The sequence below is a fragment of the Lynx rufus genome, unplaced genomic scaffold (genome assembly GCF_022079265.1).
Source record: "Lynx rufus isolate CCGP_SWC_20201006 ecotype Redwood Valley unplaced genomic scaffold, mLynRuf1.p SCAF_2, whole genome shotgun sequence".
NCBI classification, from domain to species: domain Eukaryota; kingdom Metazoa; phylum Chordata; class Mammalia; order Carnivora; family Felidae; genus Lynx; species Lynx rufus.
The window spans coordinates 19,026,979-19,052,315 of record NW_025814834.1 but is presented as its reverse complement, the minus strand read 5'-3'; the positions used below and the strand labels follow the sequence as shown (position 1 = coordinate 19,052,315).

Sequence of the window (25,337 nt, the reverse complement as noted above, 5' to 3'; positions counted from 1 at the left end):
CGTGAGTTTGAGTCCCACATCAGGTGAGCTCCAACCCCATATTGGGTGAGCTCCAGCGCTGTATCAGGTAAGCCCTGCTTCTCTCTCTCTATCTGCCCCTCCTGGCATTCTCTGTCTCTCTGCCCTCCCTCACTTGCGCCCTTTCTCTCTCTCAGAAAAGAAAAAAAAAAAATGTATAGTTGAATAAGTTAGAAAGGGAAGACTGTTGTTAGCTCCCAGGACTAGAACTAGAACTCAGCCAATCATTTCAGAAGCCAGCTATGAGCATGATCCCATCACAACTCCCTCCTCCCAGAAGTAACCACGATCCTGACATTTATGGTAATCACTTAGGAGGATTTTATTTTAATGGGACTAAAGTTTTAGCTATAAATAATCACTAATGGTAGAATATTAGGCACTTGAGGGGTGTCTAGGGGAGCCACGAGAGGTAGCCAGATCTCAGCACACTTAAAATCACATCATTTCATACAGTTAGTTCCCTTTGTGCCTATGATTAAAACACACCTCCCTGGAAAAGGATCCCCAGAAGCCTAAGTTCAGCGCTGTGCCCTGTGCCTTCAGCTGCCTGATTCCCATCCACTGGTCCAGAAAACTCCATATCCCATAGTCTTTCCAAGGCAGAGCAGAAGTAGGTCCCAGCTCACAGTGCTTGGGAGAGTGCCAGGACCTGTTTGTCTCTGACGCTGACGTGTGAGTCCAGGACATGGCCTCAACTTCTCTGGGCCTCAATCTCTCCGTGTGAGGTATGGAGCCATAATAAAACCTTTTAAAATTTAGGGGCACCTGGGTGGCTCAGTCGATTAAGTGTCCAAGTTGGGTTCAGATCATGATCTTGTGGTTTGTGGGTTCGAGACCCGTGTCAGTCTCTGTGCTGACAGCTCGGAGCCTGGAGCCTGCTTCAGATTCTGTGCCTCACTCTCTCTCTCTCTCTGCCCATCCCTCCGCTTGTGCTCTGTCTTCGTCTCTCTCTCTCTCTCTCTCAAAAATACACATTAAAAATTTTTTTTAAAAAACGCATTTTAATAAAGCCTTTTACAATTCCTAAATTGGTCCCCTTGCCTCAGTGTTGGTTTCTATTTCAGCCACCTAGTCATTCACCTTGCAAGAAGCTCATTACCTTTCTTTTCCCTGTGGGTGTCTCTCCAATCTTGTGCTCCACTTTTTTGCCCTTGATTCTTACGTACCACAGGTCCATGCCATCTCTACACACATCTTTATAAACACGCATGCATGTCCTTGCACATTGGAGGCGATGAACAAGTGTTCATAGCATGGAAAGCACGGAAAGGAAGCATGGAAAGGAAGAACAAATGAACTGTTCGATGCATTTATGCGTGCAATTCCTTCAATGTTTAGCAAGGGCCCAAAAGAGTCAGAGATATTAACCTGTCCCTCGACACCCTTTTCCTCTCCTCCCTTTCTCCTCATCTTCCTCCTTTCCCATCCTATTTCTTTTTGCCTTGCCCTGTGCCACAGAGCTAGGCTGAGCGCCCCACAAGGCGGGATGCAGAGACACAGAAGCAGGCCGGTGGAGCAGACACCCTGGAAAGGAGCCAGATGAAATGAGGGCAGAGACAGCCGTTCACCATGCAGGGAGAAGCTGGGCGGAATGAAAAGCAGCGATTCATGGAGCACCACCACGCAGACACTCCTTGGGTTTCACTTTGAGAGCTACTGCAGGATTGGGGTCAGTGAGGGCTGGCATCTAGATGAAGGGCAGCCAGGCTCCTCCTCCCTTAATCCCTCTCTACCCACCCCTCCCCCAATATTCCCTCCTGATGACCTGTGTCCTGGGCCTTTAAGAGTTGGAAGGGCTGGACCAAGGAGAGAGCTCACACCTCTCCCCACCCTACTCCTTCTCTTTGGCTGCAAGTCTGCCGGTCACAGCAGCAAACTGCAGTAGAAAAGGGGAGGAAGCCAGCGGAGCAGCGAGAGGAGCACAAGAACCCAGCTGGGTTTCCTCGTCCCACAGGAGAGGGCGTCGCAGAGCTCACAGACAGGACTGCTCTCCTGCTCGCGGTAAGGGCCCCAAGGCTCTAACCAGCCTCTGCTCCAAGCTGTGCGCTGCCTGAGTCCCAGCCTCTGCCCCCCACATGCTTATCCACCCTGATTAAATTGTACCCCGGACTCCTTAGCCCTAACAGATCTCCAAGGCTCCCACCTCCTGGTTCTCCCTAGCTCATCCCCTTTGATTTACAATTTTCCTCCTTGGCTGTGGCAGTCAGCCCTTTATATGGGGACCTCTTAGCCACCCAGGGCTGACACTCAGGGTTGAGCCCCACCCTCGTAAGGGAAGAGAGAGAACTGGAGTAACCATGCTTTAGCATACATGCATTAACAGAATGTTGAGGATTACCAAAGACCCAGGGAAGAGTATAGAAACTATAGAGTTAGGAGATTTCCTTAGAAAGAACCCAGGTTTGAGTCTGTACCTGTCCTTAGTCTGCTCGATGGGCCAGGGCAGTTTGTTGGCATGCCCAAGTGCTGTGCTGGGAAACGCACCTGCTTCTAGTCCCGACTCTGCCTTTAACTAGCTCTGTGACTTTGGACAGCAGCTTCCTGAGCTGGGATAGGAATTCAGGGTTTCCCAGACTTGCTTGTGTATTGGGGGTTCTTTTTAACAATAAATATTCCTGAGCCCCATCCTTTCGAATTCTGATCTGGCCGATTTGCGGTGGGGCTCAGGAGTCTCTATTTTAAGACACTCCTAGGGATAGTGATATAGCCAGGAACCTGTGGGTTAGATGAGTTATGAAAGTCTTCGAGCTCTAACATTCTGCGAGCTATGACCTATGACCAGAGCCATTCTGTCCTCTTTATATGAATGAGTTCAGGCAATAGTCCTGCTCAGGAGCAAGAGAGGGGACAAAATGATTCTCTTCCTTCCTGCCCCTCAGAGGGCCCTGAGACACCCTGAATTTCACTGTCATGCCTTTGGCACTATCGGCAACCCTGGCAAAGTCCATCTCTAGGTGACATAAGCCACCTGTAGGTTGAGGACCAAATCTTACTCTGTAGCCCTGGCCACTTCCGACCTTATTTTGCATCTCTGCTCTCTCCTCTGTATTGTAGAGGTAATTATCTGCAGCCTCGAGGATCTCTACATTCACCTCTAGGAGTGAACAGTCAAGACGTACTCTCCTCTCGGGCTTCCTCCACTGTTCCTTACCTCTTGCTCTTGCTCCCACTTCCGATCCTTTGTCCCTTCTTTCCTCACTGCATCTGCATCAGCTGTGACCTTCCTTCCCATCCTACCTTCAAACACCAGAGGAAGCAGCAACACCTAGAACACCTGGGTTCTAAGTCGCGTTCTCTGGGCAGTGTGTTCAGTCCGTCTCCTAGGATACGGAGAAAGTGAGCCTGAGTGGAGGGGGTGCACTCCTGAGTGTCCTCCTCCCTCCTGGACCCCAGTCTCAAAATCTCCACAGGGGACAAGAGCCAGAGGTATTGGGAATTAGAAGAGATAGAAAGAGAGGAAGAGGTGAGCCTGGGGGGAGGGGGGACGCAGGGGGGAGGCGGGGAGAAGGATGAGGAAAGGAGAGCACAGAGAGGCTGACAAGGAGGCAAGTAGGGAGGCAGACAGGAACAGGAGAGAACGGTGAGCTGAGGGAAGGGAAAATGAAGGTGTCAGGATGGGGGAGGAGAGAAACTGGAAGAAAGAAAAGAAAGGCTACTAAGTGGGACATGGTGGGGGCAGAAGATGACAGAGAGGAGAGACAAAAATCCATGTCCCCTATGGATTCGTAGCCCTGCCCTAACCTGCTTCTGAGACAAAACCCTTTCTAAGGGCAGAGCCTTGGTGAAATCTCCAAGCTGGACATATGGAACCATGGTTCTAGTCCCACTTATGCTATTTAGTTAATTCATTCGATGACTCTGGCAATTCAGTTAATCTTTCTAGTCCTCAGTCCCCTTCTCTATAAAATGAAGCCCAGTTCTGATATCCTGGGGCTCCCTGAGTTGGAATTGGCCCTCGTATGGCCACATGTTGCCTGGATCTAGGTTTCAAATAGCAAGTCAGGAACGGGAGCAGAATTGGAAGAGCAAGGCAAGCCCTGGGGTTGGAGGAGTCTGACAAAAAGCCTTAGATAAATTTCCAAAGAGGGACACCTGGATGGCTCAGTCAGTTAAGCTTCTGACTCTTGATCTCAGCTCAGGTCTTGATTTCAGGGTTGTGAGTTGGGGTCTTGATTTCAGGGTTGTGAGTTGGAGCCTTGTGTTGGACTACTTAAAAAGAAAAAAAATTTTTTTTTTCCTAAGGCTCATTTGAGAGGAGATAGGCTCAAAAATAGGAGTGTCCCAGCACTGGAGCTTAGGCTTCCCGTGGGCTTCCCATGTTTCAGGACATTCTGGTGAGGCTTCTGGACACAGGTGTAAGGGAAGGTAATTCTGTCTTTTCCCAGGGCTGAGACCCACCCCATCCCAGAGTCCCTATGCCCCAGACATGGAAGCTGAAATTCAGTGAGGAGAGAAGGCAGGATGTTGGCAAAGGGGAATTAGATCCCTGTCCCCTAGAGTCTGAGGACCTGAGACATTTAGGAGAGCAGCTATTACTTCAGTCTTCATTCAGCTTTTGCAAGCCTCAGATTCCAGACTGCATCACCACCCAAAAGAGCAGAGCTGTTTTTCTGCCTCTCGTGAAGCACTCTGGGCCCCTTCGTCCATCCAGAGGCTTCTTCTGTTCTCATCCAGGCTCACATATTCAGCTTCAGCCAGCAAAACCTTTGCTTTTTGGAACTGTCTCGGGGTTCTGTCTCTCCTGAGAGCTGCCTCAAGTTGTCCTTCCCACTTAGATATGGATTGGTTGCCAACCTTCTCCTCTCCCTCTGGGCCCCTGCATGTTCGCTAGTCCTTTAGAAAGTCTTCTGTAGGGGCGCCTGGGTGGCTCAGTCGGTTAAACATCGGACTCTTGATCTCAGCTCAGGTCTTGATCTTATGGTTGTGAGTTCAAGCCCCATGTTGGGCTCCACACTGGGTGTGGAGTCTACTTTAAAAAAGAAAGAGGGGCTCCTAGGTAGCTCAGTCGGTTGAGTGTCCAACTTTGGCTCAGATCATGATCTTGCAGTTCGTGAGTTCCAGCCCCGTGTCGGGCTCTGTGCTGACAGCTCGGAGGCTGGAGCCTGCTTCGGATTCTGTGTCTCCCTCTCTCTGTCCCTCCCCAGCTCGTGCTCTCTCTGTCACTCTCAAAAATAAAAAAACATTAAAAAAGTTTTTTTAGAAAGGAAGGAAGGAAAGAAGCCTTCATTGGGTCTATCACATTCCTGAACTTCAGCTTTGGGTCCTATAGTCAGGGAAGCTGTATTTTCAGTGACCCCCCACATTTTCCCTAAAGATTTATAGGCTCTTCCAATTAAACAGAGATACGGCACTGATAGGCCGTGTGACCTGAGACAAGTCACATCACATTTCTGGACTTCTGCTTTTCATTTATGAAATATAGGGAGTTGAACTTCACAATGTTTTAATGGAGCACTACCTAACTGATTTTAGAGATGCTTTTCAGGTTTTAGATACTCACCATTGTCAAAACTTTTAACTTATCAATTAAAAAACACAACAATTCTATTCAAGTGCAGCTCCTTTGCTTATACAAAGCATAGAGCTTTATGCTTCGTGAACTTTGCCAGTTCCAGAAAGATTTTGTCAAGAGTTGATAATTTCTTATAGGGGCTACATATCAAGTCTTCTAGTTCTTTTCAAGGGAAGTTTGTTGTTCCCTACCCAGGTCCTAAATTAGCATAGATCTTAAAGAAGGTTATCTTTTTTAGTAGGTAGAGAGGACTTGAAAACGCAGTTCTAGGACATCTGGGTGGCTCAGTCGGTTAGGCATCTGACTTCAGCTCAGGTCATGATCTCACAGTCCGTGAGTTCGAGCCCCATGTCGGCCAACAGCTCAGAGCCCGGAGCCTGCTTCAGATTCTATCTCTGTCTCTCTTTGCCCCTTCCCCACTCACGTTCTGTCTGTCTGTCTCTCTCTCTCAAAAATAAATAAACGTTAAAAAAAATTTAACAAAATGCAGCTCTGAGACTACATAACTTACCTGGTCCATTAAACTGAGAATAACTGTTAGGCCAAGGAGTGTAAAATATGCTTGACTGTGTGAAGACAGAAGGAGATGGCTTATTTTGCAAGTATGGCACTAAGTGTCACAGAAGAGACAAAAGAGACGCTCTGCCCTGGTCCCCAGGAGCTGGTTGATCTGTACAGGAGCGTGGAGAGGGCTCCCAAGATAGAGAAGCTGGGTTGATTCCATCTGGAGAAGAGAAGACTAGGATCTAGAGAGATTCCACGTTCTTAAAGGGGGCAGCCAGCTTGATGGTAGTCCCTAATAATCAGGAGCTAAGAAGGATGATGCAGGTTACCCAGCGGACTGTGGGGTATTGGGCAGAAAGCTCTGGTGTATCCCTCTCTGGAGCTGACTATGGGAAACAGCAGAGGCTTTGGAATCAGACATATTTGGCTTTAAATTCTGAATCTTATGTGATCTGATGCAGGTTTCTTAGCCTCTCTAAGCCTCAGAGTCTAACAAACTCGAACTGGAAGTAAAAAGAGCTGAAGAGTCTGTAGATGAGGTACCTAGCACATAGTGGCCAGTCAGGGCACACTGGTTTCCTTCTCTTCCTCCTTTGATCTATTATTCTAAGACCACCAGTATTAACCCAAAGCTTTTTGTTCCTCCTTGCTCCTTTAGGTGACTCTGGCACCAGCTTGTGGAGCAGTAGGTGATGGTGTCCTTGATGCAAGGCCGTGAGTACCCCAGCAGGAGAGGAGGGCTTGGGGACACAGCCCAGGGAAGGGGAGGAGTCTGGACCCCTGTCCCAAGAGCTCCTCTGGGGCCCTCCACCCTCCCTGCCAGCTACCCACCCAGCCCCTTCTTCTCCTGGCCCAGGGCTGCCCATCAATCAAGATGTGCTGCTGATGCAGAAAGGCATGCTGGTGCGCAAGGTGAGGTCCAAAAGCTGGAAGAAACTAAGATACTTCAGACTTCAGGATGATGGCATGACAGTCTGGCATGCCCGGCAGGCAGGAGGCAAGGCCAAGCCCAGCTGTGAGTCACGTGGATAGCTAGGGGTGGGCGTGCTGGGTAGACAGGACTCTGAAGAGGCCAGCAGCTAGAGAGCAGGGGAGGGACCGGGATCCTACAATGTGTCCTTGTGCTGTCCCTCTTGTGTCTCTCTCCTAGCCTGCAAAGTGGAAATTATAACAGCACTTGCCTCGTAAGGCTATTCATGAGGATTCAACCAGTTATTGCATGTAAAGGGCTTAGGAGAGCCCTAGCATATAATAAGGCTCAATAAATCACAGGTTATATTTTATTACTATTAAATTAAGGCATGATCTCAGGCATCGGGCTGCTTGGATTAAAACCCTTGCTCTGCAACTTTCTAGCTGAGTGGACAAGTTACTTAAATTAAGCTTCAGTTTCCTCATCTGCAAAATAGGGATTAAACACTACCTGCCTAGATGGTTACAGGGACTAAATGAGTTCATGTATAAAGCACCTAGCATGGGACCTAAAGCCAGGATGCATTTAATGCATTAGCCACAATGATGAATATTTTTAAAAATCATAAATGCAACATAGCAGTGTGCATCCTATTGGCCAGAGATGCCTTATGAACCCTCTAAAAATCTGATCACAGGACACATCTAAGAGAGTCTGCTTTAGAGATATAATCAAAACTCACCAGCCACACCACCTCCAGCTGAGGAAAGGGGGTGGAAGAATTTCTCTGGCTCTCCCCTAGACATCTGGAAAGAGGAAGCCCTCAAACCTGGAACAGGGGAATTGAATTTGGGCACATCATGCTTCGGTGTAACTGCTACTATGTAGACTTCAAGAGTGTTTCCTTCTGTCAGCCCTGACAGTCCTCCTGTGATGCCTCTACATGGGAGCTGAATTCAGAGAGGAGATAAGGCAGGATGTTGGCAAAGGGGGTTTAGAGCCCTGTCCCCTAGAGTCTAAGGACCTGAGACATTCTGTGGCCGGGCCACGGAAGGGACCACCCCTTATTTCAGATGAGAGCACAGAGGGGTTAAGTCATTTTGGTCTGTGTCACACTGCCAGCTGGTGGCCAAAAGCCAGGTCTTGCCACTCCCAACACAGGCCCCTTACCATGCTGCCTATGAAAATGGCCGTGACTCATGGGGAATCTTGAATCCCAGGGGTCTGCATCTCCCTGTACTAAGGATTCAGGGGTTTCATCCTATGGAGGTTGGAGTTCCTCTTCCCTATGGCTTCACAGAGAGGAAGGGAGTACTGGTCCTTGACCCTTAGCCCCTGCAATTTGGTGGATTCTCTTCCTCAGTGCCCAACTCGTTTTCTTCTCCGGCAGTCTCAATCTCTGATGTGGAGACAGTGCGTGAGGGCCATGAGTCTGAGCTGTTGCGCAGCCTGGCAGAGGAGTTCCCCCTGGAGCAGGGCTTCACCATCGTCTTCCATGGCCGCCGTTCCAACCTGGACCTAGTGGCCAACAGCGTTGAGGAGGCCCAGATATGGATGCAGGGGCTCCAGCATTTGGTGGACTTTGTCACCAGCATGGACCAAAAGGAGCGGCTGGACCAGTATCAGCAGGATGGAATCAGAGTGGGGACCAGGGGTCACTGAAGGAGCTGCAGGGCTAAGGATGGGGGGGGCGGTGCGTGGCATGTAGGGATAGGGGGGTCTAAGAGTCCAGTTGGGGTGGGCAAGGGCAGCTCAGGCCAATACGAGACAGAGGATATTGGAGGAGTAATGGAGGCTTGGGACAGCAAAAAACATAGCCAGGCAGAGAGTGGGCAGAAGTTAGGCCCTTCAGGATTGGGACAGTGAGAGGCAAAAGGCCAAACAAGGTACTGATCTTGAGAGCTGAACAGAAGATCCCAGTGGCATTAGCTGGCATAGGACTGGGAAGCAGCTTTAGTGGTGTTGACTGATTCAGGTTTCCTAGATTGTATTCACCTTCCATGCCAGTTCGTTCATTCATTTGCTCGTTCATTCATTCATTCATTTGCCATTTATTAAGCAGAAGGTGTCAGTCACTATACCACACTTTAGAAGTACAAAGATCAGTGAGACTCAGGCATTGTTTTGGTCGTTGGAAAAAAATGGAATTGTGTAAATAACCTAAGTATCTTAGAAGTGTTAGGGGACTTAGATTATTTGTGGGTGTTCAAAGGAAGGAGAAATACTTAATTCTAGCTAAGAGAGTTCTAAGAAAACGTTAGGCAGGAAGTTGCATTTGAGCCGAGCCTTGAAAAGGAATAGAATTTGAACATAAAGAAGGAGGGAAAGGCTCTCCTGCCTGAGGGAATAGCATGAGTAAAGGCCCAGACATAGAACATTGAAGAGCAGGAGGGAGAGTGGGACATCAGAGAGTGGGGGGGGTTGCTGAGTCTGGCCAAAGTACAGGGAGGATAGAGGTGTGGTGAGAAGGCTGGGTGGGGGCCAGCTCATGAGGGTGAAGACCTTCATCTATGTTAAGAAACTTGGGCTCCTTTCTGCAGGCAACAGGGAGGCCCCTGCAGGCACCTCAGCCATGCAAGGACAAGATAGATCTCTGGGGAGATTATTCTGGCAGCTAATGTGGAAAATGCATTGGCCATGGACGAGAGACTGGGAAGATGATAGGGGAGAAGATGTCAGTGGATGAACATGCACACTCATCTGCACACACAAACACACACACGGTGCTTTTGCCTTGACTCACACCTGGGTGGCTGAGTGACTGGTTCCAGCGTGGAGACAAGAACCAGGATGGTCGCATGAGTTTCCCAGAGGTCCAGCGGTTACTACACCTGATGAATGTGGAAATGGACCAGGAATATGCCTTGCAGCTTTTCCAAGTGAGTCTTTTGGGGAAGGGTTTTCAGAAGCCAGGCAAGGCCACATTCTCAGTTGGCCAGAAGTACTCTGGCCCCATCCAGCATCGCTCTTTGTTGAATCTCTCCTATGCACCCTACCACTATGCCAGGCTCGATGGAAAGTGTCGGGCATGCTTCTTACCCTTCGGTCCTAGAAAGATGATTCATGGGACACCTGGGTGGCTCAGTCAGTTAAGCATCTGACTCTTGGTTTCAGCTCAGGTCATGATCTCACAGTTCGTGAGTTTGAGGCCTGCATCGGGCTCCACACTGACAGTGTAGAGCCTGCTTGGGATTCTCTCTCTCCCTCTCTCTCTCTGCCCTTTCCCTGCTCACACTCTGTCTCTCACAATAAATAAACTTAAAAAATCTTTTTTAATAAATTAATTTAAAAAAGGAAAGATGATTCATAATCTTATGAAAGGCAAACAATACATTACTATGTCGTAGCTCAAGGACCTCTCTGTCCATAGCCAGAATTTCACAGGTGCCTAGTATCAATGGAAAACTCCAACTGGAATGTGAGTAAATAGGAGGAGGGATCTTTTGACCTTGTTGGGGGGCATTTCACTCTTTCTAGTTGAAGTTTTTCTCTAGTAGCAAATGGTGTGGCTGCCATTTTGCTTTTTACTTACCAAAGTGGCTTCTATGAACACTAAATGTCAGGAGTTGTGTGGGCATACTGTGGAAATGTGTTTGTATCCATCTGTCAGTAAGATTGCCCTTACAAGGTAAGTTGAAGCCATAAAATTTGCTCTTAAAAGGATTTGTCCACAGTCCTCTAAACCCTCTCTTGCAGGCAGCAGACACATCCCAGTCTGGGACTCTGGAAGGAGAAGAATTTGTAGAGTTCTATAAGGCGTTGACTAAGCGCCCTGAGGTAGAGGAAGTGTTTGAAAACTTTTCAGCTGATGGGCAGAAGCTGACCCTGCTGGAATTTGTGGATTTCCTCCGAGAGGAGCAGAAAGAAGGAGAAAGAGCTTCAGACCTTGCTCTGGAACTCATCGACCGCTATGAGCCTTCAGATAGTGGTAAGAGGGCCAGAGGGTGGAGAGGCACCCGTCACGGGGTGGGGAGGGGGACCAGGGTTAGAAAGGTCCAGAGCCAAGCCGCCTTCTGCCTAGCTCAGGGAAGGCTGAGTCTACCCGTATGCAGTCCCTGTGCTATCATTTTCCTCTCATTCAACCACTCCCTGGGAAGGAGAGCAGCGATTTCCTTCCCAAGTAAGACAGGAGTCTCCCATCGTGCTGGATCTCTCCAGAGGAAGACCCTTCCTTAAGTCCCCTCTCTTCCACTCTGCTCCTGCTTCACTTTCAGAATAAGTTCTTCCTGATATCAACGTTTGTCCCCAGGGGAAAAGGGAGCTCCTTGGTCCTCTTGCCTTGGCTTCTCCTCTAGCGCATATGATTCGTCTTCCTCTAGCTCCTTCATGGTCCCTGTTTGTTGTTTCTTTAAGTGCTGGGTCTCTGCCCTTTCCTGAGCTCTCTCCAAATTCTCCGAGTGGTTCTTGAGTCGCTAAGCCCCTGGGGAAGGAAGCTGGTCAGTGCCTGGCTGAGGGGGCGTGATGAGGAGGCCAGTCACCCAGCTTTTAGCAAGCACCACTAACATACGCCCTCTCTGCCCTCAGACCTTTGTCCCTGCCCCTTCAGTGGACATCTCCCTGCCCTCCATGCCCTTCAGAATAGCAGGAACTGACATTAATAATAGATGATTTACAAGGAACTTTCACATCACTTGCTTCATTTAGTCCTCCCTACAACCTTGTAAATCAAAAGCATAATCTTTATTCGGCTTCTGCTAAGTATCCCGTCATGTGCCAATATTGCTACATGCCTTTTCTCTCCTCATCCTTCCAATGGCCTGTCGAAGTGGGTTCTGTTATTAAGTCAGTTGTGCGAAAGAAGAGAACTAGGGTTTAGAAAGATCAAATGAGCTGCTCAAAGCCAACAGCTAATGAGAGGAGGAATCAGGATTCAAACCCGAGTCACTTGACCCTTTCCTCATACCTCTGTGGAGCATGAGGATTAGAGATGAGATGAATGAGAGCTGGACAAGGGACCCACGTTGCCAAGTCTCAACTCCCAACGCCCTTTCATTCATTCATTCACTCACTACGTCAGCCAATGCTTATTGAGCACCTGTCATAGGCCAGGACCTAGGCTCAGGACCAGAAATACAGCAGGAAGAGGTTGGACAAGGACACTGCCCTCATGGAACTTAGAGTCAAACAGAAAGGGCTGGAATCGCTGATTCCAGATACCTGTTCATGCTCAGAGAAGAAAGGGGGCTATAAAGAAATCATTTCAGAAAACTAAATAGAAGAAGAATGCTGAGGCATTAGAAGTGGGATCTTCCCTTTCCAGTGCAGGATCTGGTAGACATCAGTTACATTTATTCTACTGCCGGTCCTTCTGGATATTCCCTCCCCTGCATTCACCTGGCAGTTACTATACTCTGGCTGCAGAGCATCGTATCAGCCAGGAGACCTGGGCTTAATTCCCCACTGTACTTCTTTTTTTTTTTTTCTTTTTCCTTTTTAAAAATTATTTATTTATTTTTAAATTTACATTCAAGTTAGTTAGCATATAGTACAATAATAATTTCAGGAGTAGAATCCAGTGATTCATCCCCTACATATAACATCCAGTGCTCATCCCAACAAGTGTCCTCCTTAATGCCCCTTGCCCATTTAGCCCATGCCCCCACCCACAGCCCCTCCAGCAACCCTCAGTTTGTTCTCTATATTTAAGAGCCTCTTATGTTTTGTCCCCCTCCCTGTTTTTATATTATTTTTGCTTTCCTTCCCCTATGTTCATCTGTTTTGTATCTTAAATTCTACATATGAGTGATATGATATTTGTCTTTCTCTGACTGACTTGTTTCACTTAGCATAGTACCCTCTGGTTCCATCCACGTTGTTGCAAATGGCAAGATTGCATTCTTTTGATTGCTGAGTAATACTCCACTGGATATATAAACCACATCTTCTTTATCCATTCATCCATTGATGGACATTTGGGCTCTTGCCATACTTTGGCTATTGGCGATACTGATGCTATAAACATGGGGGTGCATGTGTCCCTTCGAAACAGCACACCTGTATCCCTTGGATAAATGCCTAGTAGTGCAATTGCTGGGTCGTAGGGTAGTTCTATTTTTAGTTTTTTGAGGAACCTCCATACTGTTTTCCAGAGCAGCTGCACCAGCTTGCATTCCCACCAACAATGCAAAAGAGATCCTCTTTCTCCACATCCTCGCCAATATCTGTCATCATCTGAGTTGTTAATTTTAGCCATTCTGACAGGTGTGAGGTGGTATCTCATTGTGGTTTTGATTTGTATTTCCCTGATTATGAGTGATATGGAGCATTTTTCATGTGTCAGTTGGCCATCTGGATGTCTTCTTTGGACAAGTGTCTATTCATGTCTTTTGCCCATTTCTTCACTGGATTGTTTGATAAGTTCTTTGTAGATTTTGGATACTAACCCTTTGTCTGATATGTTGTTAGCAAATATCTTCTCCCATTCTGTCAGTTGCCTTTGAGTTTTGCTGATTGTTTCTCTCACCATGCAGAAGCTTTTTATCTTAATGAGGTCCCAATAGTTCATTTTTGCTTTTGTTTCCCTTGCCTCCAGAGACATGTTGAGTTAGAAGTTGCTGCGGCCGAGGTCAGAGAGGTTTTTGCCTGCTTTCTCCTCTTCCCCACTGTACTTCTTACTAACTGAGTAGCCCTGGGCAGAGTGAGACATGGTTTGCTCATTTGTAAAATAATTGGTTACCGAATGAAATGATGAACATGAGAAGTATCTGGCAACTGTGGATTTACCATCGTGATTTAAGTTATTACTATCAAGAAGAAAACTTCCTGCCTGACTTCCTGCCACTGCCTTTCTCCATCTCTAGGCCTTGTCAAAGCTGGAGCAAGGAAGCTGGGCATTAGAGTCAAGTTGTTTGGCCTCCCAAGAGAACCCCTCTGCAGTGTTGTTACCCTCAGTGAGACCGCACAGCCCAGTGATATGGGTGTGGCTCAGACACCTGGCTGCCTGGGTTCAAATCCCAGCTCCTTCACTTACTAGTTATGTTACCTAACCTCTCAGGGCAGGTTATATTATATCTGCCTCATCATGTCGGTGAGAGCATTAAGAGAGATGCTGCATGGAACGTCCCAGGTATAAGTGCTCAGTATTAGTTGTCATTGTTGGTATTGTGTGAAGCCCATGCTGAGATGGGTGAGGGCTATGGAAGGAATGACAGGACCCTACCATCAAAGAAAGTGTAGTGTAAGGTGATATTGGACAAATACTCTTCAAAATACCATCTGAGAATTGATGATAGGAAGAAACCCTCAGGTCATGGTTGGCAGCAGCTACGCAGCCCAGGGAATAAACCACAGGTACCTCGGTCATGCCACTAAGTGTTCGACTTTGTTTCTCTCTGGTCCTCAGCTTCCCCATCTATAAAATTAACCCTTTGCACTGAATACTGTGCTGTCCATTATGGTAACCATGAACTCTGTGTGACTATTTACATTTAGATTAACTAAAATCAGGGTGCCTGGCTGGCTCAGTTGGAAGAGCATGGGACTCTTAATCTCGGGGTCATGAGTTCAAGCCCACACTGGGTGTAGACATTACTTAAAAGAATAAATAAATTAAAACTTAAAAAATAATAATTAGCTAAAATCAAAATTTTAAATTCAGTTCTTCAGTCACACAACCACATTTCAGGTGCTTGGTAGCCATATGTGTTTAGAGGCTACCATACTGGATGGCACAGAATAGAACATTTCCATCATTGCAGAAAGTTCTATTGGATAGCACTGGATTAGAATGATGTTTAGTTTTGTTTTTAACTAATGCTTTTTTTTTTAAGCTTATATATTTTTGAGAGAGACAGAGAGACCATGAGTGGGGGAGGGGCAGAGAGAGAAGGAGAGAGAATCCCAAGCAGGCTCCCCGCTCAGCACAGAGCCTGACGTGGGGCTCAATTCCACAACCATGAGATTGTGACCTGAGCTGAAATTAGGAGTTGGATGCTCAACCACCTGAGCCACCCAGGCACTGCTGGACTAGAATGATCTTAACGATTCTCCTTGTAACTTTAACTTTCTCTGAGGGCGGTGATGATCGAAGTGACAGTGGGTGGGGCACATTTTGGGATCTAGAGGCTGGGAGTGGACACCATCTGTAAGTCAGGACTCTGGAAGAGGGGGTGGGGTGAAAGACGGGCTGGGGATGTGCTGGGATGCTCTCACTCAGAGCTTCTCACTCTGGCATTCCCCTGCTCCCCACCTTAGGCAAAGTGCGACATGTGCTGAGCTTGGATGGCTTCCTCAGCTACCTCTGCTCGAAGGATGGAGATGTCTTCAACCCAGCCTGCCTCCCCATCTACCAGGATATGACTCAACCCCTGAACCACTATTATATCAACTCCTCTCACAACACCTACCTAGTGGGGGACCAGCTTTGTGGCCAGAGCAGCGTCGAAGGATATATACGGTGCAGCGGGAAGGGCTCCAGCTCATGAGAAGGGGCCATCTGTGCTCTCAGTAGCTAACAGGGATTGAGAAGATGTCCTGGGGGGGGCTTGGGGCTGAGGATCCCTGGATCCCTGGGAGACTTGAAGGACATGTTGAAGACTGACAGGAGACTAGTATTGAAACTCTATGGGTATATAGAGCTGCTTTCTCTTTCATAGGCTATGAAATGCTCCTGGAACCCAGAGGTCCTGACAGGTTTATTTTGAACAAATAAAGTAAATGTTACACAAAAAGCAGTAGCGCATAGAAGTTAGAAACGTATGTTCTGGAGTCGGACCATTTGAGGTCAAATCCTAGCTCTCTCAGAGCTTGGTACTCTGGTTCTAAGTACTTAACCCCTCTGTACTTCAGTTTCCCCTTCTATGAAATAGGGATGATAACAATGCCTATTCTGTCTGAGTTGTGAGGACTTTTTAAAATGTTTATTTATTTATTTTTGAGTGGGGCAGGGGAAGGGCAGAGAGAAGGAGACAGAGAATCCCAAGCATGATCCACATTGTCAGCACAGACCCCAATGTGGGACTCGATCTCACGAACCTCAGATCATGCATGACCTGAGCTAAAATCAAGAGTCGGACACTTAACCGACTGAGCCACCCAGGCTCCCCCTGAGTCGTGAGGATTAAATGAGATAATCCATGTGTTAATAGCTAATAAGTGGTATCTTCTTTTATTGTGATTATCTGTGGCTAGATTGAATAGTCAAGATATCTTGACTTACAGTGTCAGCAACTGAACTAGCAGCTTCAGGGTATACAAAGATTAGTGAAATATATTGTTTCTGTCCCAGGACATTCAGTAGAGAAAATAAAGTATAAATTTACTGAGAATTTGAGGGGTGCTTGTCTGGCACAGTTGGTAGAACATGCAACTCTTGATCTTGGGGTCGTGAGTTCAAGCCCTATGTTGCGCATAGAGCTTACTTTGAAAACAAACAAATAGGGGCGCCTGGGTGGCTCAGTTGGGTTAAACATCCGACTTTGGCTCACGTCATGATCTCGCAGTTTGTGAGTTCCAGCCCCACGTCAAGCTCTGTGCTGACAGCTCAGAGCCTGGAGCCTGCTTCGGATTCTGTGTCTCCTTCTCTCTCTGCCCCTCCCCCACCCGTGCTCTGTCTCTCTCTGTCTCTCAAAAATAAATAAATGTAAAAACAAACAAACAAATTTCCTAAGAGTTTAAATAACTCAGGGGCCGCAGAACGATACACAACCAGATCACCAGAAGCATCATGAGGCAATATGTGATGACTTGCTGAAGGCAGCCTGTGAGTTAGGTGGGCTGGGGGTGGGGGGGTGGAGGTGGTGAGAGCTGTAACAGTGTTCCAGTGGACAGAGAAAGGCCCACGGAGATGTGGCATGAAAGGGTCTTAACAGATAAGTGCCGGCGAGCACTGTTCTCTCCAGAGTGGGTAAGGGTCCCTAGACGGAAGAGGAGACCTTAACCTCTCCGTCTCTTGGTGTTTGGGGTTTTTTGCAGGGCCCTGAAGAGGGGGTGCCGCTGTGTGGAGGTGGATATATGGGACGGACCTAGTGGGGAGCCTATCGTTTACCATGGACACACCCTGACCTCCCGCATCCCGTTCAAAGATGTCGTGGCCACTGTAGCACAGTACGCCTTCCAGGTAGGAGCCCCGGGATGAGCATACTGGTGAGGGAAGATGATCTGAGGGAGGAGCGGCTGGCTCTGGATCTGCAGAGGGTAGAGGGATACAGGGGAGGTCTTATCAAATAGCATGTATGTGTAACTGAAACATCAGGCGAATATTAAGGGATTATGAATAAGGGTTGGGTATGTCACCAGTAATTAGTAGTCAGAGAGGCTATTGCTAGAGATTAGTAACTAGTACCTTGAATAACTGTCACCTATTTGGGAGAGGGTGGATAAGGAAGCAGAGAAGATGGTGGGTAGGGCTGGGGGACAAGAGGAATCGGGAGAGGAGAGTGTAACATGAGCACATAGTTAGGGGAATGGCCTAGCCTTCCCACTCTGAGGCTAAACACTCAAAGGTCCCAGAGGGACCTGGGTCAGACCTGGTGCAAGTCTCAGATTTGGGATCCCAAGAGTGACTTTTTTATTTTTCTTCTTATTTAATTATTTAATTATTTTTATTTTTATTTTTTTTTGAGAGAGAGAAAGAGCATGCACAAGTAGCAGGGAGGCAGAAGAGGGGTGGGGAGAGAATTCCAAGCAGGTTCCAGACTCTTAGCCTGGAGCCTGACACTGGACTTGAACTCACCAACCGTGAGATCATGACCTGAGCCGAAATTAGGAGTCGGGCACTTAACCGACTCTGCCACCCAGGCGCTCCCACAACAGTGACTTTTAAACATGGGGTGGGCCCCAGACCCAGCAAGACCTCCTTGACACCTGGAATCGGGTCACAGGAGTTTAGCCATCAGGGTACTCCGCTGAGTGAGTCACCAGGGGAGGCCTGGAGACGCAAGGAAGTTACAGGCTATAGAACTCTGGCTCCAGCCTCCCCTCCCTTCCCTATCAGACATCAGACTACCCAGTCATCTTGTCCCTGGAGAACCACTGCACCTGGGAGCAGCAGCAGGTCATGGCGCTTCATCTGACCGAGATCTTGGGGGAGCAATTGCTGAGCACAACCTTGGATGGGCTGCTGCCCACTCAGCTGCCCTCGCCTGAGGTAGGCGCCCTGTTCCCCAAGCCCGGGCTCTACCATGGCTTCCATACCCTCCCCATCTCGGCTCCTTCCTCCATGCCCCTCCTTTCCCTTCTCCTCACCCTCAGATGGATTATCCTTCTCTTTAATATCTTGGAGACAACTTTTTTTTAATTAAAAAATTTTTATTTTAGAGAGGGAAAGAACATGAGCAGGGGAGAGGGACAGAAAAGAGAGAGAGAGAGAGAGAGAGAGAGAGAGAGAGAGAGAGAATCCCAAGCAGTCTCCACGCTCACGTGGAGCCCAGTGTGGGGCTCAATACCATGACCCGATGTCCCAACAATTTTAATTTTTAAAAAATACAATTGAATACAGAATTGTTTATAGTTCTCTAAATTTTAAATCAATTATTTACTTCTTACTTCTTTTTTCAATGGAAATATCTTTTTTTTTTCCTGATAGTTCATAATTATTGTAGACTATACAAACAATATACAGAAAGGGAAGTCCCCCACCATAATCTGAGCCTCTCCCAAAACAGCTGTCAATAGATTTTTAAGGTTTATTTATTTTGAGAGAGAGAGAGAGAGAATATGAGTTGAAGAGGGGCAGAGAAAGAGGGAGAGAAAATCCCAAGCAGACTCTACGCTCCACAGTAAGCCTGATCCGAGGTCGATCTCACAACCCTGAGATCATGACCTGAGCTGAAATCAAGAGCTGGAAAGCTTAGCTGACTAAGCCACCCAGGTGCCCTGTCAATAGTTTTTTTTAAATGCTTATATAAACATGTATGTGTATATATATTTATGTTTTTAAAAACGTGCATGGGGTCCTTTTCTATATCCCTTTTATATTTCACATACCGTATATATCATGGATGTCTTTTCATGTATAATTTTGCTCCTTCTAATAGCTATTCTATTTCCTATGTGGTATTCTATTTTCTGTTATGAACCATCATTTATTCAACCAGTAAATGGTAATCATTCAGGTTGTTGCTAAGTTTTCATTTTTACATACAGCTTTGTCCATTTATTCTTTCTGTGAGATGGGTTTCTAGAAGTAAAATTGCTGGGTTGGAGAGTTTGCATGTTGATATTTTGGTAATTATTACCCAGTTGCCCCTGGAGGAAAAAAACCAAATTGCATTCCAACCAACAGTGTAAGAGAATGACTACAAACAACTCCAGTAGTGAGATGATTCACAGTGGCAAATGTGGAAAAAAAGAAAGAAAGAAAGAAAGAAAAGTTCAAGTTTTTAAAAAAGAAAGGTCTATATTTTCTTCTTTTGGATTAATTTATATTATTTTACCCACTTTTATTGGGGTTTATAATCTTTTTCTAAATTTTATTTTAGATAGAGCTCATACAGGGTAGGGAGGGGCAGAGGGAGAGAGAGAGAGAGAGAGAGAGAGAGAGAGAGAGAATCTTAAGCAGACTCATGCTCAGCATGGAGTCTGACTTGGGGCTCAATCCCATGACCCAAGCCAAAATCAAGAGTTAGACACTCAACTGACTGAGCTACCCAGGAACCCCAGGTCACCCTGGGTTTGTAATCTTTGTTGATACATAACAAATTTGTTTGTTTGTTTTACAGAGATGATTCCTAAGCAAGAAACTGTAGTTACGGTTTTATTTATTTATTTATTTACTATTTATTTATTTATTTATTTATTTATGAGAGACAGAGGGAGAGAGAGCGTCAGCAGGGGAGGGGCAGAGAGAGAGGGAGTCACAGAATCTGAAGTGAGCTGCAGGCTCTGAGCTGTCAGCACAGAGCCCAATGTGGGGCTCGAACACATGAACCATGAGATCATGACCTGAGCCAAAGTCTGATGCTTAACTGACTGAGCCACCCAGGCATCCCTGTTTGTTTGTTTGTTTTATTATTTTTAAGTAGGCTCCACGCCCAATGTGGGGCTTGAACTCACGACCCTGAGATGAAGAGTCCCCTGCTCTCCCAACAGAGCCGGTCAGGTGCCCCTATTTTTTAAATGTTAAAGATATAAATGCTTTGGAAAATATCTGTTTTTGCAGTCTTTGCTTTTGGACTATTGTCTCTTCTGCCTTATTGGGGATTTTTTTTTTTAATGTTTATTTATTTTTGACAGAGAGAGAGAGAGAGAGAGACAGAGCACAAGTGGGGGAGGGGCAGAGAGAGAGGGAGACACAGAATCCGAAGCAGGCTCCAGGCTCTGAGCTGTCAGCACAGAGCCCGACGCAGGGCTCGAACCCACAAATTGTGAGATCATGACCTGAGCCGAAGTCGGACGCTCAACCGACTGAGCCACCCAGGCGCCCCGTGCCCTACTGGGGATTTGAAGCTTTATGTAGTCAAATCTGCCAGTCTTTTTTATGTCTTCTGAGTTTTCATCTCCTGGTTTTTTTTCTTCTTTTTTCCACCTCCTGTTTCTAAAGGCTTTCCCATTGAAAGATTATTCAAAAAGATTCTCTATTTTTTTCTGATACTCTTAGTTCTTTACATTTAAATCTTTAATCTGGGAGAAATCTTCAAATGTGAGGTAGGGGTCCCATGTATTGTTTTCCAAATGGATAGGGATGTTACAAGTTGGCTTAAGGATAGGGAATCCCTACTCTATGTATCATGCAGCGCCCCCCCCCCCCTCATGGGCACTCCTGACCACCCACTTCCCCTGTCTTTGAGGTGGTCCCATCAGAGCAGTGGGCACTGCATGGTCCCCAGGAGAGGCCCAGAGCAGACAAGTAAACAAGTCCCTTCATTTCCACCCCCAGGAGCTTCGGAGGAAGATCCTGGTGAAGGGGAAGAAGCTACAGACCCTTGAGGAGGACCTCGAGGAAGAGGAAGAGGAGGAAGTGCTGGAGTCTCAACTGGAGGGAGAGCAGGAGGCTAGGCCAGAGCTGGAGGCCCAGTTTGAGTCTGAGCCCCAGGAGCTGAGCCCCCGCAGTAAGGACAAAAAGAAGGACAAGGTGGGCCAGGAGGGTGGTCTTTCCACTCTAGCACTGGGTCGGTCTGTACCATAAGCTGAGTTCATGTGTGGAGAGACTAGAGCCAAGCAAGGTGGAGAGCCAAGGAGCAAAACGCCCCTTACCCCCAGTAAATGAGGTGTAGGGATGGCATCACTATATATGGTCAGAGAGAGAGAGAGAGAGAGAGATTGCAGTGGCTTTCTAACTTCTTTGGGCCATGAAATCTTTTTTGAATGAAATCTTATACGGGTGCTCTGTATACAAGAGATAAATGTGGAGCTGTCCTAGGTGGAGCACCTATTTGGCTCTCTCCTGGGTCCCCCCACTGACTCCTGAGATATCTTTTTAAAATAACAATTTTTGGGGGCACCTGGGTGGCTCAGTCGGTTGAGCGGCCGACTTCAGCTCAGGTCATGATCTCGCAGTCTGTGAGTTCGAGTCCCGCGTCGGGCTCTGTGCTGGCAGCTCAGAGCCTGGAGCCTGTTTCAGATTCTGTGTCTCCCTCTCTCTGACCCTCCCCCATTCATGCTCTGTCTCTCTCTGTCTCAAATAAACGTTAAAAAAAAAATTTAAAAATAAAATAAAATAACAATTTTTTAATGTTCATTTTTTGAGAGCGAGCAAGCTCAGGTGGGGGAGGGGCAAAAGAGAAAGACACAGAATCCAAAGGCTTTGAGCCGTCAGAACAGAGCCTGATATGGGGCTTGACCCCACGAACCAAGAAATCATGACTTGAGCTGAAGTCAGATGCTTGACCGAGTCATCCAGGCGCCCCTCCTGAGACATCTTTGTACTAATTCTCAATCTTCTTAAAGGCCAGATTGAAAACCACTGGTGTGGGGAGAGCAGGGAGAGGAGAGGGAGGGAGGGAGGAAAGGAGGGAGGGAGGGAGAGAGAGAGGACAAAAACACGCTCTACTGTATTGGGTAAGTAGGGCTTAGTGGAGGGACGCCTGTGGCCTCATCTAAAATGAGCTTAGAGAAAGCTTCTTGGAAAAGGTGACTCTGAGAAGGGGCCAGAAATGACCAAAAAGAAGGAACAGAAAGTCAGGGAAGGCGAAGGCTTCAAGAAGGCTGTGCCAAGGTGGTCCAACTCCCTGTGGGGAAGGGGTGCCATTGGTGGGTCCGCCAAGATCCTGATTTGAAGTCTGCATTTCCTTCTCATGCGCTTCCTTGACTTAGCTAACTGCTGGCTTACCCTGTCCTCTCTGGGGCTGTGGTGTCTAACCTGCTATCATGTCCAGGGAAGGAAATGGGAATTCAGGAGACAAATGTAACGCTATTACTCTGGGACCCTCACATCCTTCCAGGTGTGACTTCCATGCCCATTTGCATACCTTGCATATCTGTCTGGATTTGACCAAAATTCACTATTGTTTTAAAAGATGAGAGGTAGGGAGGATGACACCCCTCTGCTTAAAAATCATTACAAACCTGTTGCCCAGAAAGTAACAGTAGAGCAGACCCTTTAAGCCCAGAAGCTGAAACCAGTCCCATCAGTGTATGTAGACTGCCTTTATTCCCATTCCCATCCCCAGGTTGTGTTGTGTCCGCCGTTTTGTACGCCTATCTGTTGTCAGATTATGGTTCAGGCTCCTAGTTCCAAGCCTGAGTCCCTTCTCTTTCCCAAGCAGGTGAGGCAGGAGGGGGAATGCAATGGGGAGGCAGTGGGCAGAGGCTCAGGCTGGGTGGGGAAATTCAGATCCTGGCCACCGGCCCCTTCCTATCAGATCGCTGAGGGTTCAATTTCATCTTCCTATTTTCTCCTTTTCCAGAAATCCAAACCCATCATGTGTCCATCCCTCTCTGCCCTGGTTGTCTACTTGAAGGCCGTCTCATTCCACAGCTTCACTCACTCGAGGGAGCACTACCGCTTCTATGAAACATCATCTTTCTCTGAAACCAAGGCCAAGAGCCTCATCAAAGAGGCTGGTCAGGACCGAAAGGGAGGGCCAGGGAGGGAATTGGGATGAGTAGGGTCAGGCTGCTGGGCAGGCAGATGAGTCCCAAGAAAGAGGACAAAGGGACTAAGGAGAGACGGGGGAGCTATGAAACTCCTCAGAGTAGGCACAGGGACAGGAGTTATGAGTAGTGGGCTCATGGCTCCAGGGGGAGGGAAGCTGGGGAGACGGGTCAGGATGGAACAGAGAGGCATGGTGAAGCCTTCCGGAGCTGGCCTTGCGAGGTGCTGGGCACAAGAGTGAAGTACCTGGGGCCAGGGAAGTGGTGGAATCCACTCCATTGCCATCTCCCTACTATATCCCTTTTGCAGGCAATGCGTTTGTGCAGCACAACGCCTGGCAGTTAAGCCGTGTGTATCCCAGTGGCCTGAGGACAGATTCGTCCAACTACAACCCCCAGGAACTCTGGAATGCGGGTTGCCAGATGGGTGAGGGGTCAGCAGGGACGAGGAGGAGGGAGGGGAAGGGCCACAGGTGGCAAGAGGGCCGGGGAATGCTTGAAGTGTGCTAGGCTGAGAAAGATGCTAAGGGGGTGTTCCCAGCAGGCCCTCTTCTACCCAACACATTTCCTTACTCCCCTGAAAGAGGGCCTAGATGGTTCCTGAGATACATCCTTCCTTCCTATTCTCCTGGGGCTCTCAGTGGCTATGAATGTGCAGACTGCGGGGCTGGAGATGGACATCTGTGATGGGCTCTTCCGCCAGAACGGTGGCTGTGGCTATGTGCTGAAGCCAGACTTCCTGCGTGACATCCAGAGTTCCTTCCACCCAGAGAGGCCCATCAGCCCTTTCAAAGCCCAGACCCTCCTAATCCAGGTACCTTGGAGAGGAGAAACTGTTGGGCAGAGCCTAGGGTAGCTGGGATAGAAGCAGGGGGAGGAGATGGCTGGGCCCGGTGGGAGTGTGATGGGTGAATTCCTCACGAGGCAGCACAGCCCAACTGTGAACAGTGTGGTGTTTGGAGCCAGTTGCCTCGGTTCAAGTCCGTTCATGGGCTGTGTACCTCTGGGCAGGTTCCTTAACCTCTGGCTCCTCACCTGCAGAATGAGGGTATGATACCACCCACCTCACAGGGTTGTTGTGATTATCATAAAGTGCCTACAACAATGTCTGGTGCAGAGTAAATGCCGGAAAGGGGTTGCTGATGTTAACATACCTGCTTCCAAACCTTGTTAAATTTCTACTTGGATGCATTTTAAATTGCAGGTAGATTACTAGAAGAGAATATATTACCCAAATCCAGAAGCCGTAGCGCAAGGTCCTGTGTATCCCCGCCCCCCTCCCCTGGGTGTAAGAGTGAGCTGGAGCGGGGCTGGGAACAGGAACTATTGAGGTTCCAAGTCCTGCTTACAGGTGATCAGTGGTCAGCAACTCCCCAAGGAGGACATGACTAAAGAGAGGTCCATTGTGGATCCACTGGTGAGAGTTGAAATCTTCGGTGTCCGCCCAGACACAACCCGGCAAGAGACGAGCTACGTGGAGAACAATGGTGAGACTGGGCAGTGCTGGGGGGAGGGGAGGAACATGGCCGTTTTCCTACCATGCTGGCCTCCATGAAGCACAGTCCCGGTCACCACCCCTCTCCCACCCCCAAGGGGAGCAGTGTAGAACGGGACAAAGAAGGGCTCGGACATCTTGGGTCTGAGTCCTGGTCCCTTACTTATAAGCTCCAACAGTGTGGGCAAATTGCTCACCCACTCTGGGCCTCCATTGCCTCACCTCAACTCCCTCACACTGATTGCTCTGAAAAATCACAGTGGCCCAGGATGGGCTTAAAGAAAACCGCCAATGATCTGTCCCTTCACTCCCACCGTCTTTCACCCCCTCTTCAGGTTTTAATCCATACTGGGGGCAGACACTATGCTTCCGGGTCCTGGTGCCTGAACTGGCCCTGCTGCGTTTTGTGGTAAATGATTACAACTGGAAAACCCGACACGACTTTATTGGGCAGTACACACTTCCTTGGACCTGCATGCAACAAGGTGGGCCGGTCCCCCAAACCCTGGCCAGCGGTCCAGCTCCGGCTCCCTTCCTAATGCTGTCCTCCTGCCCCTTTCCAGGCTACCGCCACATACACCTACTCTCCAAGGACGGCACCAGCCTCCATCCAGCCTCCATCTTTGTGCATATCTGCATCCGGGAAGGACTAGAGGGGGATGAATCCTAAGGCGGGCACTTCTTGGGAAGGGTGGGTGCGCTGGCTTGAGACGGTAAGAAAAACCTGGAAGGGTGCTCCAGAAGGCAAACACAGGTGGTAAAAACCAAGTTTTGGGTTGTGCATTCCTAAGCACAAAATTACCTCACCTTTCCTAACAAGCAAATCTAGGACCTGATTTTTCACTCTCTCTCTCTTCCCTTTCTTCGTTTTTCCACCTGTGGTATCTTTTCTGCCCCTTTCTTCGCATACTCTCTGCTGG

At 48.0% G+C, this 25,337-nt stretch overlaps 1 protein-coding gene across 1 annotated transcript; it reads left to right on the top strand.

Annotated features, from left to right (window-relative positions):
* Positions 1 to 6,729: 6,729 nt before the first annotated feature.
* Positions 6,730 to 25,088, top strand: PLCD4 (phospholipase C delta 4). The gene is made up of 15 exons (XM_047083769.1): positions 6,730 to 6,751; positions 6,873 to 7,052; positions 8,341 to 8,569; positions 9,700 to 9,829; positions 10,647 to 10,878; positions 15,144 to 15,345; positions 16,863 to 17,007; positions 17,884 to 18,036; positions 20,767 to 20,961; positions 22,736 to 22,892; positions 23,233 to 23,349; positions 23,564 to 23,736; positions 24,274 to 24,409; positions 24,753 to 24,902; positions 24,981 to 25,088. The coding sequence occupies exons 1-15, from the start codon at positions 6,730 to 6,732 to the stop codon at positions 25,085 to 25,087; spliced, it is 2,328 nt and encodes a 775-aa protein (XP_046939725.1). The 3' UTR covers position 25,088.
* The last annotated feature ends 249 nt before the right edge of the window (positions 25,089 to 25,337 follow it).